This window comes from Alligator sinensis, unplaced genomic scaffold (assembly GCF_000455745.1).
Source record: "Alligator sinensis unplaced genomic scaffold, ASM45574v1 scaffold612_2, whole genome shotgun sequence".
Lineage (NCBI taxonomy): Eukaryota > Metazoa > Chordata > Crocodylia > Alligatoridae > Alligator > Alligator sinensis.
In genome coordinates, this window is record NW_005842085.1 from 2,011,912 (window position 1) to 2,028,128 (window position 16,217).

Here is a 16,217-nt window from a genome sequence, read left to right on the forward strand (position 1 = left end):
AAAAAACTGAAGGAAATGCTGCTATAATAACCGCTCCTCAAAAAGGAAATAAAAATGCTCTTCTAATAACAGGAAGCAACACACGAGACAGCTATTACTATAGAATTCAATGGCAAATAAACTTCAACATTTGAATTCCAAACCATGTTAAACTGTGGCAGAGCATAAGAGTCTTCTGAATCCAGGGTTTTAGTTTGTTCCTTTTGAGCATGGGTGTCAAGTATATTGCCCGTAAGCTGGGTGCAGCCAACTGACCTGTGTCATCTGGCCCTTGAACATTTGCCCCAACTAGCACCCCTGGTAGAGCAGTAGAGCAGCATCTCCACCAGAAGCCCTGCCCCCATGTCTGGAGCTGGAGCAAAAGACCTTCCACAGTGAGCTCTGGCCTTGGTGGTAAAGCTTCTAACCATGGTGCTGCTGGAATTGCCTACCTTCTGGCAAAAGCCAAGGCACTGGTTCCCACTGCAGGTAGCCCCACAACCAGAGCCCCAGCATTGGACATGATGGTAGCGTGCCTGTTGTACCCCAGCCCTGTACCTATTGGATTGGGCCTTGGCACCCTGGCCCTGGCCATGGCCCCATTTGCACCAGATTGGGCCTAGCCTCACTCCCCATGCACGGGCAGGATCCCACATGCAAGGCCATGTCATCTGGCCCATGGGGCTTAGAAAACTGGTGATGGAGGAGTGGTGGCAGCATTCATTGCTATCATTCCTCCTTACCAAATTTTCAGATTTCTGGGGAGCCTTGCAGGCTGGATCACATGGCTCCATGTTCCAGATCTGGCTGGGGATTGAGCACCCCTGCTCTAGACCACTGCTGTGCACTTGCCAAAATACAGCGCAAAAGACTATGGAGGTGATCCATGAATAAAAAAAATCTGAACTAGTCACATTTAGTAAAGTAAGGAGGCAAAGTTAATTCATGAGCATGTTTGCTCCAAAACTAAGACATGTTTTGAGAACTCTTAGCAGATAATAAAGAATAAATGTTGGTAGTTTCAGCAAAAATACCAGGGACCAAAAGGGCATAAAGATTCCTTCTATAGATGGTCTTTCTGAATCCAGGCTGAGGTGCTTTGCAAAAGTGGAAACAAAAATAGAAATAGTCTTGAACTGTAAATACTGATGCTGTGTACACTTTATCTGTACTATTTTCCTGAAATAAGAATAGGATATGTGAAGGAGAACATGCAAAGGAAAATATGGGGTTTCTTCTTTCAGTACAGCAGTACAGAAAATACGTTTTGTTATGGTTATTACTTCTGCTTTTTTCCCTAGGTGACACTGCAACACACAAAGAGTAGGAGGATGTTAAATTTTCCAGCAAACAAGTGGTTGTCAAGAAGCCGTGGAAATGGAGATATTATATGTGAGCTCCCACTAGTAGAAGCGGGAAAATCCATTTATCCAGGTATGTACTTCACAAATATGCAATTGAAGATGAAGGTTCTTACAGGAATTTTCAGGGGTGAACATTAACTGAAAATTTATTGCAAAGCAAACACTGTGGTAAAGTCTTCAGTATGCTAAAGTGTCAAATACACATGGATTGTAATCTTTCTCTTTGTGGACTCAATTAACTCATGTTTTCTTCTCTTTTTCTGTTTTGTTTTTGGAAGTTATAAGATACAACGTTTATGTCTACACTGGCCATTTGGAACAAGCTGAAACAGATTCTTCAGTTTACCTTTGTATTTATGGAAAAAGAGGAGATTCTGGTCTAAGACTTCTGCATAAATCAGATATGCCAGTGAAATTTCAGAGAGGAATGGTAAATTTGAACAAGGAATTTTGCATATTCACAAAGATGCTTTTAAGTAGCCTTTACATGTGCTAAAAATTGCTTTTGAAAGGAGCAAATTGAAATGTTGGCTACAGTTACACAGCACTTTAGCTACTTTTTATTAAATATTTTAAAGCTATAATACAGTGTTTTCATAACAGATAATATTAGAAGTAAGAATAAAACAGGACTAGGTAAACTGGAAAGGAATAATAGGTCAAATGAGTAAACAGGCAAGAGGAGCTTAAACAGAATGATATGAGAGAAGAAGATAAAAATAGAAGAAAGAGAAACCACATAGGAGAATAAAGACATTTTCAGTCAAGGCACAAGGGATTAAAGCTGGACACAAGTGAGTGCACCAAAATTATTCCATTACTTCAGGTCTCAGCAGGATCCCATTTGCTGTTTATTTCTTTTAACATGTGGTGTATACCAAAGAGCATTTTCATTCTGCTGAATGCAGCCCAGGTAAAAAGGAAGCAATCTCATTTGTCTTTCATTCACCTAAAAGCCTTTCTATAAGTTAAATACATGCAGCATTCTGTCGTGTGGCTTAATGGACTGAACAAGTGTCTGAACTTCAGGAACTACTAAAATTCTACTCTAGCACTGCTACTAAATAATGATCCTGGCTAAGTTATCAACTTCTTCAGTGGCTTTTGGAAAATCACTTAGCCTCTGCTGTGACTCAGTTTCTCCATCTGTAACATGGGAGAAATGTTTACCCAGCTCAGAATTGATACAGAATGCCTTGTTGGAGTATTTGTCCATAACATAGGCATGGGCCACGGAAAGCAATGGCAGGAGTAGGACTGAATGCCAGATGCCTCAGAACTGAAGCTAGCTCAGGAACCAGTAATCTACACTGCCATCTGGCAACTGAAAATAAATAGGTGGGTGATGCTGGGAAAGGGACAAGGCTGGAATAGGAGTTTTGCAAGGCAAGAGCTGAAGAACCCAGAGCAGAAGTTTGAGGCAACACCTAGCCATAAGAGAGAGACTCCAGCCTGAAAGAGACTGAGAAGACATTTGTCCATGGTTTGCTAACTTTTTTATGGTTGTCTTTAAGGAAGTCATGGTTGTGTAGGGGTAGTTTCACACAGGACATGTTCTGAGCCTGGTGACATAATGCTGAGGGTGTAGTTATGCAGGTACATTGGCTTCTGTCACTTATTTGTCATAATACTTTTTAAAAAAATCAACTCCCTATATAAATATGGAAGAATTGTCCATTAGAAAGTCTGGCAAAATGCTAATCTATTGGGAAAGCACAAGTAGATCTACACTAATTTAACTATATAGACTACAGGGTTTCCCATATTTGTAATGCCTTAGATATAAGTAATCATTAAAGGACTTAATGAACCTTGCTAAAGTTTCCTGAGAGAACTCTACTGTGTAGGCTTGTGACAATGCCTTTCATTATAATTTATATAAAAGGTTGAGGATACAGTTCTGACTGCAGAAGTTGACAGACACAAATGAGGCATGGGTTTGCAGGAGATAAAATTGTTTAGAGGATAAAACAGTTGTCCTTTGTCCAAGAAAACTGTATTTTATCAATACTCCTGCCACAGATTTCCTATATGATGCTGGAAATCACTCAGGAAATTGACCAAACTTTTCACAAGAGACTGCTCATTGTGGCTAGGTACATTCATTCAAAAAGCTCAAGGCAGAATTGATCTAAGGAATGTGGTTTTCTGTAAGCACAGTAGTTTAGATTGGTAGTGAACAGAACACACATTTGTACTTTGGTGGAGGGCAGGTGCGGGGAAGAATCTTAGATTAGGTTCAGCCATTTTTAAACTAGCTAATGTGTGCTGAACTTCTGTTCTGTTATGCGTATAGACTGGTTTCCAATCACTTATGCCGGTAAAAGTGTAATGTCTGTACGTGGCCTGTGTGTTTCTTTGTTTTCTGGGTATCCAATTTGAAAGACCTAGGATCTGCTTTGCAAAAATGCTCTCCCAGGTGAAACCGAGGAGAGTTCATTGAAGCTGTGTTCTGAATGTATTAATACTAATTCATGCTTAATGTAAATATTAATGCTTGCACCCAAAAGCAGCTGGCATTATAAAAGTTTTGCTTTAATCTGTATGCTTCAACTCCATCTGTAAAATGGAGATGATAATACCACCTCCCTTCAGAGGGGTGTTGTGAAGAACAGTCTATTAATGTTTAAAGGAAATTAGATGTTGCAATAACAGTTCTATAGCAAGGCCCCCTCAGGAAATTAATTATTCTGTATTCAGCAGGCGGTCTGGGTAGTTGCAGTAAATAATGGAGATGGCCACACAAACTAATGAGAATGAAGAGAAATATCAAATAGTGCATACTGAATGGATAGCTATCTCAGGCCAGGGCCCTCTGGAAAATTGACAAGTATATACATTATGTACACCTGAGTCAAAAATAAGGTTGCGTGGATAACCTGTAGTTTCCCATTTTGATGCTTGATTGCAAACTTTGCATTGTCTTAATGCAGTTGTTTGCCCCTCTGTGCATATAACTTTAAATTATAGCTTTTGACCTTGTTTCTTTGGATGTTTACATTACATGTGATTCAGGCTATTTACTTTTGAGTGAACTGTATGCTCTTCTTTACTATGTCAAAACATGGCCAACGTGAACATTTCTCTTGGTTAGCTAGCTGCACCCCTTTATTAAAGCAGTCTTTATCAAAATTAAGTAAAAGTGTAAATGGATAACAAGGAAAAAAATGGCATACCAGATTTCAACTTCTTCAAAGAAAACACCATGTAAAGTGAGTAAGAGAAACCATAAAGACCAAAAGATAGAGAAGTCTACATTTAAAGATATCCCTTATTAAGAATATGATTTTAAAATACCAGAAATGAAATTGGTGGAACAAACTTGTCAGTTTTTGGACCAGTACTGAAGAATTCTGTACCATTTTCGGAGCAGGGATAAACAAGTAATTTTAATTATTAGAATCATTCTTTTATTTAGGGGAAAGATGCTTAGTAACTTCAATGGACATTGGTCAGGCCCTTCAAGTACAATCTGACTTCCATTAAAGCCAATGGGAATATTTTATTTGGCTGTTATGAGAGTTGGCTCAGGTTCTTATAATACAGCAGCTTTTTAGACTTTCTCAGTGTGCCATGTCTTGTGTCATGTTGTTTGGCTCTTGTCTTCTAGGTTGATACATTTGAAATAGAAGCTGTATCTCTTGGAAAGCTGCAGAAGGTGCTGTTGCACTGTGAGGCCAATAACAAGTCACAGTACTGGTACTGCGATAAAGTGATCATCAGAGAAGCTGAGAAGGACTCTGAATATATTTTCAACTGTGAGAGGTAGAATTTTACACACAGTTCTTTTATTTTTAATGTAGCTTTGTCTTCTCAAATGTCATATTGGCTTGTTGGGCTCTGAACCTTGTCCACAATGCCCAGGTGAGATGTTTTGCCAATAAATGTGTTACGTTTGCTTTTTCCAGGAAAAGGCAAATTCAGAATATTACAAAGTGTTATTTATCTAGACGCATATTACTTATTGCTTCAGCATGGATTGTTCAATGTAGTGATTGCCAGGTAATGTGTAGCAAAGGCAATTCCGTATCTCAGCACATTATATTATTGAACTGTGCACACAAGGATCAATGCTCAAGACCGTGGGTGAGAATTTCCCATACCAAAAAAAAATAAATCATACAAGCAAGTTTTTAAATTAAAGCATAATTCTCCATGGGAAATCCAACAGTCTTACACTCCAGCAGTAGCCTTTGTTCCTTCACTGGGGTTAGAGAAAAGGGAAAAAAAGGACGTCAAAAAGAGAGAAGTATTTTGGTCTCCAATTTAAGTAATTAAATGAGCATAGCTAAAGTAATTTGAGAAATCTTGTGTCATTCAGGCTTTTTACATTTTAAGAGAATGGTGTAGATACAGATAATACATATGGCATTGCCCAAACTTGCATACTAAACCACATTTGCATAACCCTACATAAAGCACCCTGGTTGTTGTCTCTTCACCCTGGTCCACCACACGTGCAATACACTGAGCTGCCCAAGGTCAGTTAAGATGCAGTCTGGTTAGTCTTATTTGTAGGAGTAGACCAGGGGATGTCAGGACAAGGACAAGTACCTATTGTACATTATTTGACTTGAGCCCCCTTTTTCACCTGATTCATTTATCAAGCTAGGTTGAGTTGCTGAGCTCTGTATTTGCTTTCCATTGATGGAATTAGGTGCACCTGGATCTCTTGCTAGGTATCTGTATTTCTATGAACAAAACACTAAAGTTTGGCACATTGATTTACCAGCTATCTGGATTTTAAAATATGGGATAATATATTATTGCACCAGAAAAGATGTTTAATATGATGCAAGATTGGGTTTGCTCCAAACTATCCTGTTTTAATTGAAAAAGAGGTAGATGTTCTTACTTCTAATCATTGCTAACCGTTTGCAAGTAGCTCAGCTGTCCTTATGGCAGCATTGCTCGTGCCCTCATCTCAGAAGAGCTTCTTTTAATTGCTTATCAAGTAGATGTATGGCATTATCATGACACATTGAAGCTTTCCAGTTGGTCAAGGGCTATCATTAACCCATGCAATGTGTTGAATCTAAAACCTGAGGCAACAATACATAAGAAACCTATTTTCAAAAAACCAGGAAGTCTTTAAGTTTGGGGGGAAAGGATTATTTTACAGAGGAATTACCAGTGCTCTAAAGTGCAAATCAGGTCACATAGCTTAGTACATTCAGAGGTGTCATTCATTTGTTCATAACTTTGACCGATCACTGAAACTCCCTGTGCCTCAGTCTCCCAGGAATAAATATGTTTGTGTGCTTCTGGGAAATGCTTTGAGATGAAAAGCATACTCTAAATCCTAATGAAATATATAGTTATCAGATGAAGCATTTCTTGTGTGAGTAAGGGGTGCAGCTTTGGGTGCAGTCAGGTTGTTGTTCCATCAATATATTTTGAAACAAACATATACTTCTCTCTGACATGAACTGGGCAGCAGTCTCAATAGAGAAATGAGGCCAGCTGCTTGCTTACCTCAAGCAAGGAAGATCAGCTTAGTATTAAATCCAGCCTCCAGTGAGCCATGTGACTCAGAAGTCATGCATGACAGGGCACTTCGGTGAATTCATTCTGGGATAATTAGCATATAGGAGTCTGGTCAGCAGAAAGAGTTGAGCGGCAGAGACTATAAAATGGAAAAGGAAAGAAAAGTTCTATCTTTCCTCCTTTTTTACTGAAAAGAACATTGCTACTGTAGAGAGGTTAAAATAGGTCAGCAAGACTATCAAGGAGTGGCTTCTGATTCTGCCTTATTGGGTAAAAGGTACAGCAGAAACACAGTGCTCATTTCAAGGAAGGAAAATGATTTGTTCATCAGAGGTACTTCTCATATGTTTTATCTTCAGCCATAATGACTATTTCAATTTGATACCAGAAAACTTGCCTGTTTTTTTTCCTTCCTGATCTATGGAATGAACAAGATACTATATTCTCTATTTTTGTCATTTAACTTGGGAAGTATCAGCATTTTTTTGACTTGATAAAAGCCTGACTTCAGTTTTTTTCTAGGCAGAATCTAGTCACTCTCTTGGATTTTTCTTAAAATAATTTTTTGAGGTGTATTAATGAAAAAGTAATATTTCTCTTTCAGAATTTAAGATGATAAAATATATGCATGATATGGTTTTAAAAGGAGAACAGTATAAATAAGCCATTAGGCTAATACATATTTAGCATTGTACAACGGAAGGTCAGTTGTTTGGTGCATTTGATTTATTAGGGTCAGATTTGATTAGATTTTAAATTCTTTTTAAAGGTTTTTTTATTCTTTTTTTAAGGTAAACAATTCTTTTTAATGGTAAGTGCCTTTTTAAAGGTTCTATTGGGGATGTTCAGACCTTATAGGATTGGGTTTATTAGTGAATTAGAGCAGTACTGAGGTGCTGAAGGTGCTGAGTGCTCTGGCCCCAGTTCTCTGTTTTCAGTCAACAAAGCAAAATTTACTTAATTAGAAAAGATCCATATGACTTCCTACCCCTTCTAAAGTTTTTCTTTTCTTTCCTTTTCTGGAAACAAAAGGAACTGAATATTTATCAGGAGTTTCACTGACCTTTTTCCTGCGGGTGTTACTGGTAATAATTTCTGGTTATTTTCAGCATCTCTTCCTGTTGTTGCAGACCTCTCTCTTTGTCAGTTTCATGCTAGTCCTTGGTGTGAAATTGACATGTGGTGGTGGTTGGAAACTGACAAGATGAGACACTGGAGATGGAGAGAACTGCAATACAAGTTTTCAGAAGCTGAATATATTTTTACTTGCAACTTCAGCTAAATCACAGTTGTTTTCCAAAAAGCAGAGCTTATCTTGCATATAGCAGCTGCTAAGTACCAGAACTGACACAGTTCTGCTCCCAGTATCAGAAGGAGGTTCTGGCTAAGGGAAGCCTCTGCCAGAAGAGCCTTGCCATACCCCACAGCTGAGCAATACAAGGGATACCCTTACCCAAGCACTTAAGGCAGTTCTGACATAAATTTGAAGAGGAAATGAAGGATGCCTGATGCAGTTGCTGCTTTGTACCTTTGTAAACTAACCTTGACTCCTGATGTAGGGCTGCAGTGACAGAGCTATTGCAACCCTGATGTTAGGTACAGGGACAGGTTCTGCAGCTGGATGAGGAAAAAATGTATGCCTCTTGCCTTCTCTGGAGCCATCCTGCATAACCCTCTTTAATTGGAATTGGCATGGAGTTCCAGATTTGACTCTATAGACTAAATTCATCCCTAGTGTAACTCTGTGGAAGTTAGTTGTCACACAAGAAATTAATTGGGCTCAGTAAACTGAGACAACCCCCCCCCCCCCGGCTCTACAGTCAATTTTTGTGGAACAGAAATGAATTGAAAGAGTTGGGTAGATGGATTCCAGGGTAAGAGTGTTGAAAAGTACCTTTTGGTTTGGTCATTCTTAGAAAGAAGACTGACTAGACTGCATCTTCATTGAACTTGGGGGCAGCTCAGTATACTACGCATGGGCTGGGTCATCAGGGGAAAGGGGAGACAAGATATGCCCTATGCCTGTATCTTCATGAGCTAAGCTAGATGCATTTAAAGCTAGACTTGTAGAGACATTATTTATTTATTGCAGGAATCTCTCCCATTCCTAACATTCTGTCCCTAATATACTGAAAACACAGGCTGGGACCAATTCTCTGTTACATTAATAAAATCAGGGGTGGTTCAATGGAGATCTCTGGATTTGAGTTACAGCAGTGTAAAACTGGTATATGAGAGTAGAATCAGGCCCTCTGTTTTCTCACTTAGAGATAACAAAGCCAGTTGGGTCAGAACCAAGTTTCCTCTAAGCTGCGTGCATGCGCGGCTCTGCACAAGTAAAAATCTTGCCGTGTACCAACTTTTTAAGGCTGCACACCTGCCTAGAGAGGAGCTGGGCGTGGAGTGCAACAGAAGCACCAGGGCTGGTGTGGGACACTAACCGAAGGCAAGCTCCTCATGCAGGGCAGGCAGCGGCTTCTCCCCGAGGCAAAGTGGGGATGGGGATGAAGATGGGGGGCTGGGGCTGGTGTGGGCTCTGCTGGCTCCGGGGAACTGCTCCGTGGGCTGTGCCAGCTCTGGGGAACTGCTCTGCACGCCTTCATTGCCTCTGGGAGCAAGGGGGCACATGGTGTCAGGGCTGGGGAGTGGAGCAGTTTCCCGGAGCTGGCAGACCCCATGGAGCAGTTCCCCAGAGCCGCGGCATCCTGTGCCAATCTCAGTCCTAGCCCCCGACCCTGCCTTGCCTCACCTTGGGGAGGAGCCACTGTCTGCACTGTGTGAGGAGTGAGGAGCTTACCTTCAGTAAGTGTCCCACGCTGGCCCTGGTGCCTCCCTTTCAGTTCTATCAATTGATTGCGTCTGGCCCATGGCTGGGCCACAGCTTCAATTTTACCTTACTGTGGGACACTTACCGGCAGATCGAGCCAAAAGGGACTGAAATGGTGTGCTCATGGACCAAAAAGGCACGCTCACGGGCCGCTACTCCTTAGACAGAACTTTGGTCAGAACCATAAACAGAAATAATTCTAACTATTTTTTTTAGTATTTCCTTTGTATATACCAACCATCTTTGTGATTATCCTTAACATGTGGAAGAGGGAGGCTGCTTCTTTAAAAATTAATGGCACTGTGGGTACATCTGCATATGCAATAGTGCACCTGAATTTTTTGCACAGAAAATTGGGGTATGTTAAATTGCACCCCTGCACAGATCTGAATGTGCACCTGTCAGGGGCAAATTTGCTCCCAACAGGAGCAGTTCAGTTTAGGGCTGCTCCTGCCCTTCTCTGCCCCCCCGCCTGCAGCATCCAGGTAGAGCTCCAGGCTCCACAGGTGCCATCACCAGACTGGCAGGGGGCTGGTTCCAATCTCCATGGGATGCGAAGACCTGTCCTGGCTGCCGGGCAGCTGCCTCCCAGGCATATGGAGATCAGGACCCATCCCAATCTCTGTGGTGTGGGGGAGAGCTGTCCAAGCTGCTGGGCAGCTGCTTCCCAGCCTCATGGAGATTGGGACCCATCCTGAACTCCACAGGGTCGGGGAGTTACCTAGGCTGACCAGGAGCAATCTGTTCCCAGTCAGCATCTACATGTGTGCTTTGGTGCATTAGTTTAATGCACCAATTTTTATATCTACAGGTACACAAAACTAAAACAGCACATTAAACTAATATAAACTAGTCTAATTGCTGTGCATGTGTATATGGTGATGTTTTACTGCACATTAGATTAGACAAATGTACAGTAAAGTGTCTTATGTAGATGCACCTGGCGAGGTGTAAATGTATTGCAGGAAATAGAAGTATGAGTTAAAAAAAAAACAAAGAAACCAGCCAAAGAGATCCTATCTAGTTAGTTCAGTTCCAGTGACAGTCTTTGTAGGCTCGAGGCCCTACAAAGGGCCTTTATTATGGGCATTGGCGATGCTTAGGGTGTGCATACGGTGCACGTGCATCCTCTGAGATTGGCGGTGTGCCCCCTATGAAAAGCGCCAGCGATGCTGCTAGTGGTACCTGTGGGTGGTTGCCGCTCACCCCTACCCCTCGCTACCAACACCACTGGTGGCATCTGTGGGCAGTCCCCAATCACTGCTGGCCACCGCCACCACTGCTGGTGGTGTCTGCAGGTGGTTGCCAACCGCCAGTCAGCACTCGCCACCCCCCCCCCCCCCAACCCCGGCCGCGCCCGCCGGCGGGAGCTCCCTGCTCACCACCATCCCTCCCCTGCCACCACTGCCACTGCCTGCAGATGGTCACCATACCCCCCCAGCCTCCAGGGACACGTGGTGTTCATGATTATGGGTGCATCTACATGTTGTCCTATGGCAAAGTTACTTTGCTATGCTTTAGTACTTCCTTCTGGAAGTACTTCTGGAAGTACTAAAGCATGGCTCAGTAACCACTCATACTGAACTGTACACACAGTGCACAGTTATTTTTAGCAGCTACTTCACCATAGTGGCATGCTATAATGGAGGAGTGTGCCACTATGGCGAAGTAGCTGCTGGTCACTTGTAGACACCCGTGGATGCTACGTCACTGTAGCATGTTGCTACAGCAAGGTGGCATCAGGTGTAGATGCACCCAATGTGTATCAAACTGTATTGCACCTGTTCGAGAGACAGTTGCCTTGTTACTACATGTACTCAACATTCAAAGTCAGGATTGGCTTATTCAATAATATACTAACGCAAAGAAAAAACAGTTAATGCCTGACTTCTTTCTTGTTTGTTTGCTATTCTCAGGTGGCTCCCGTTTATGTCCCAGGGTATAATTCATTCAGAAATTGAGCTCTACCCTCAAGGTAAGGGCTACTAATATTACATGATGGAAATGAGATCAATAATTTGTATTCTTTTGTATGGAATCAAACTATGATGAATTTACACTTAAAATGTCAGAGGTAAGCATTTTGCTAGTTCCCCAGTTCCTCAGTTCTGTTTCCCAGGGTTTTTTTAAGGGGAGGAGTCGTGTGGTAAAAGATAGTGTTCACTTATACAGCAACCCAATGGTTAATGTCATATAATATCAACCCCCTCCAGCTAATCTTAATTTCACCAGACAAGTCTTTTATTAACTGTACTTCATTTTTTATATTTTGCAGAATTGGAAATAAACCAACCACCAGAAATGCAAGAGGAAGCAAATGGTAAATCCTGTTACATATTTCTGTCTTTTCAACAAAAATGTTTTTGTTTTTGAACTACCTGCCACACGTCTTTTGCCAACACATTATTTGAATGTTTCAGTAATCCCTGAACTTTTCGTTTTGACTGGAATGCTAAATCACTTCAGTATTGCCCTTTGCAGATTCTTTTTCTTAGTCTGTCATTTTTTTTGTTTCAAAAGTGTGTTGTGTCTTTTTGCTGTTTGGAAATATATAATTTTCACTGGTGCTCAATTTTAATTTTTTTTTGTTAATACCTTCCATCATGGATCTCTCACTCAAGTCAATATATAATCATTATTTACCATTAGTTTTTCATTTTTCAACTCCTATTTGTTCAACTCTACTTGTTGATTTTTCTGTCCTTGTAATATATGCAGATTAAGCTCCATATCCTAATAACATAAACATTTTCCCCAACCATGAGGAATACATTATGTCATAGATTGAGCAATAATTTGGAAACTGCCAGGAAGAAGTTTTAAAATGTTTATTCATAGTTTACTGTAGTAATCAAGATATCCACTGAGACCCATTACCTCATTTCAAGTGGCATCCCTATGGCAAAAAAATGTATATCTAATTATTATTAAAATTATATTCAAATCTATCATTTGACTTTTATAAAGTTTATTTGGAATAATAATTAGCTTTGCCTTCAGTCCTCTCTGTGCCTTTCTCAGAAAGTTATATTCTCTGTCTTGTTGGTGTGGTACCACAGTTAGGTCAGCCCTTTCCAATAGCTAGTGCCACAAAACCCATTTCAAATGCTCTGTCTGGTTCTTCCTGTGCTGGTATGGCTTGACACTACATTGTGTCATTTCAGCCAAGTATGAACATAAACAATAAAGATCACAGAATATAGAAATGGCCACAGATGCCCGAGAAAATAATAGGAGACAATACCAATCATGTATTTATCTTTCTTGTTTTTATGAAAATAAAACACCACTTTGCTGGCTAGTAGAGTTGGTCATATTCTTTTCTCTTTAAATCTGCTTTCTCATATCAAATCAAATGCTTTTGTGAAAACATTGGCTTAGATAAAACTGTCCTTAGGTCAAGGCAGGCAGGCCTGAGCGGTGTATGTATAGTCAACGGCACATGCAGAGAATAGCCAGAAAATAGGGGGGGCTAGGGCACTCATCTGGTTTGTGGTGAAACAGAGCAGGGACACAAACCTGGGTTTCCTAGTTGCTAGACATGAGCATCAATCTATTGGCCATTCTGAGGACTTGTTGACTCAACTCACTCGTGGTTTGTTTGTTTTTTAATCACAGTTTTCAAAAGGTCTCATTTTTTATTCTCTGTCTTGATGAAAACAAATATAAAAATCTCAAATTTTTTGTGTTATAAAAAACGCTGCTAGCGTTCTGGTTCCAGAAACAACCAGAACTATGCTCTATTAACACGTTATGTTAGCAACATCTGTTTTTTGGAAGACGTGCATATTTTCTTTCCAAAGGTACCATGGGTGTTTCTGTTCTCAGGAAGACAGATCCGTATGCCATGCCCACATTCTCATCTCTATCTTTGTTTCCTTTCCCTTGTCATCTTCCCAAGGTCTCTCTTTACTTTTGGCTCTAAATGAAACAACAAAGAACATTTCAGAACTCCTAGGTGTTCAGTGTAAGCACAGATGGGTCCAAATCATGACCCTCCCATGCGCCGGTAGAAGTCTGCCTCCTGATAAAAATTTGGATTTGGACTTTGCTGGTGGTTCCTCTCTGTTTATTGGGCCAAACCAAAAGCTAGCTGAACATCTTCATCTTTGGGGAATGCACAGTGCAGTTTAATTAGGGTATGCTCAGTAAGGTGTCTCCTCTATATTTCCTAAAAGTGGCCAGAATATCGAGATGCAAAGGCACTAATAATGTGGCTCTGGAGCTGACCTTAGGATTAGAGGAGGATGTGCAGGGAACCAGGAAAAATAGTTACATTGACTTGCATAAAACTTTGTACTAACATCATAGATTAATCTTTTGAGGCAGTTTTTAGACTTTAGGAGAAAAGACATTTTTGAATATGATGGCTGAGGTAAGAGAAATCCAGGCAAAACTATTTTCAACACATTGAAAAATTTCCACAGTTTGGGAATTTGAATTTAAATTGAGATCCCACGTGCAGTTCCTGTCCTTGTCAGTCATGTTACTTATCAGTGTCCCCTTAAATGATGAGATTTCCTCTCTGCAAAAGTAGGTCCGTACAAACTGAGATGAGGTAGACCCAAAGGGAAATGTCCAACTTCTGTTGACTTTCAGTGGGAATTAGGGGCCTCATTCCTCTTTGTCACACCTGCCACACCTATATAGTGCTGGATACATGCATCCATACAGACTAGAAAAAGCATAGGGTAGTCACGCTAGCTCAAGATAGAAGTGTTTTCTGTCAGATACCAGAGGCTTAACTCGTGCAGCAATTAACAGGCACAAAGCTTTCTATTAATACCACTGTAGAATACAGTGTGACATTTATTTATAGCAAGTTTGTGTGCTGGGATTTCATTTGTTGTTTGCTTCCTGGAAAATGAATTAAAAACGAGTAAGTGGAACCTGTTATACACAAAAGACAAAAAGCACAATAAAAGAAACAACAGAGGGCATGTACTGTCTGCTTTTCAGGTGCAAGAGCACAATTTTCAGTTCTGGACTGTCTTCGAAAGGCTCTCTCACTAAACAAGAGTTCTATAATATGAAAAAGGTTTGAAAATCACTAATTATAAAGCATTCTTGATTTCAACATGCATGACTTCTGTAATACAGTGCACTAATATTATTGTTTTAAACTTCTATAATACATCTTACTATAATTCTCATGAAATAAAACACAATTTCCCATGTGAATCCCAGTTCTACTGGCAGTTAGGTCTCTTGCTGATGTGGCATACTAATTTTAGGTCAATGTTAAGGATACAAGATAAGAATGAAATTTTGATTTAATTCTAACAATGTTGAAGGTTTGAAATATTCCAATATTTTTTTTCCTTTGTTACATTTCTGGGCTACAGATGGGTCATGTGAGACTTCCAGCCCAATTTTGTAAACTGAGAAAATTTGGGGGAGGTTAAGAGGAACAACTTTGCTTTTTCATCCTGAACTTGCAATGTTCTGCAGTTCAGGCACTGCTTCTCTAACACAATTACTACTGGGGTATACTGCAGTTAACAGGTCCCTGAACATCAGCTGCATCACACACCTCACTCACTATCTATGTAGCAGATACTGCAATAAAAGTGTTTTCATTTAATTTTTACTTTGCAGAAGGAGACTGGAAGATTACTGTAGTCACTGGAAATTTTGAAGCAGCAGGCACTACAGCAACAGTGTCCCTTTATGCTTATGGAGAAAACAAGGCCTCTGGCCAAATTATTTTGGGATCTGGGAAATACCAGCTGTTTAACCCCAACAGTGTGGATATATTCAAGGTACAAGACTGTTTTCTATGAAAATTGGAGAATTAACCCACTAGGCATGTTCAAAATAGGTTTCCTCCAAAACAGAGAATAGTTAGCAGCAGGATTCAAACATTCAGTATATAAATGGGGTTTGATTTGGTTTTGCTAAATTAAGTGATGCTGCAGGAAGCTTTGCTGGAAGTGTGGTGCATTTGTGTAGTCAAGTCAACAAAATCATTGAAAGTGGAGTAATCAGAGCCTCAAGCAGAAATTTGTTCTGGGGATTTGCATCATCTGGATGACATGACAATTTTAAATTGACAGAGTTCACAGAGAGGCAGGAAGTAATTTCCCTGAGTCTGTTCTTGATGTCACATTAGTGAGATATGCTAAATTGTGACTTGGACTGTGTGACCAGTAAGGGGAGCAAGAGTCCCCCTCCTTATCTCATCCCTCTACATGAGCTGAAGTAAAAGGTATAGAAATTTTGCTGGAGAAGAAAGCAAAAATCTTGACCCCGGGATATTTCAAAGACCCAGTGTTTCTCATGCTTCTCCTTAGGCTGGTTCAGCTCACAGTGGCCACGTCTATATGAGATGCTGACTGCTCAGTAGCTCATTACAAAGTGACGTGATGCTACTGCATAATAGTAACAAGCTACTATGCAGTAGTAATGAGCTATTGCACAGTCAGCATTACCAAAAGCCATTTGGGGACACTACTGTGCAGTAACTCTGGTTACTGTGCAGTCATAGATTCATAGATTCTAGGGTCGGAAGGGACCTCAATAGATCATCGAGTCCGACCCCTGCATAGGCAGGAAAGAGT

At 40.6% G+C, this 16,217-nt stretch overlaps 1 protein-coding gene across 1 annotated transcript in view; it reads left to right on the plus strand.

Moving 5' to 3' along the window:
- Positions 1 to 16,217, plus strand: part of RP1 (RP1, axonemal microtubule associated) — a 306,042-nt gene that overhangs the window by 108,660 nt on the left and 181,165 nt on the right. Inside the window, exons 20-25 of the mRNA XM_025204493.1 lie at positions 1,281 to 1,413; positions 1,622 to 1,773; positions 4,954 to 5,108; positions 11,574 to 11,632; positions 11,933 to 11,977; positions 15,256 to 15,419. Of these exons, the coding sequence (XP_025060278.1) occupies positions 1,281 to 1,413; positions 1,622 to 1,773; positions 4,954 to 5,108; positions 11,574 to 11,632; positions 11,933 to 11,977; positions 15,256 to 15,419 (708 nt within the window). The remainder of the gene's footprint in view (positions 1 to 1,280; positions 1,414 to 1,621; positions 1,774 to 4,953; positions 5,109 to 11,573; positions 11,633 to 11,932; positions 11,978 to 15,255; positions 15,420 to 16,217) is intronic.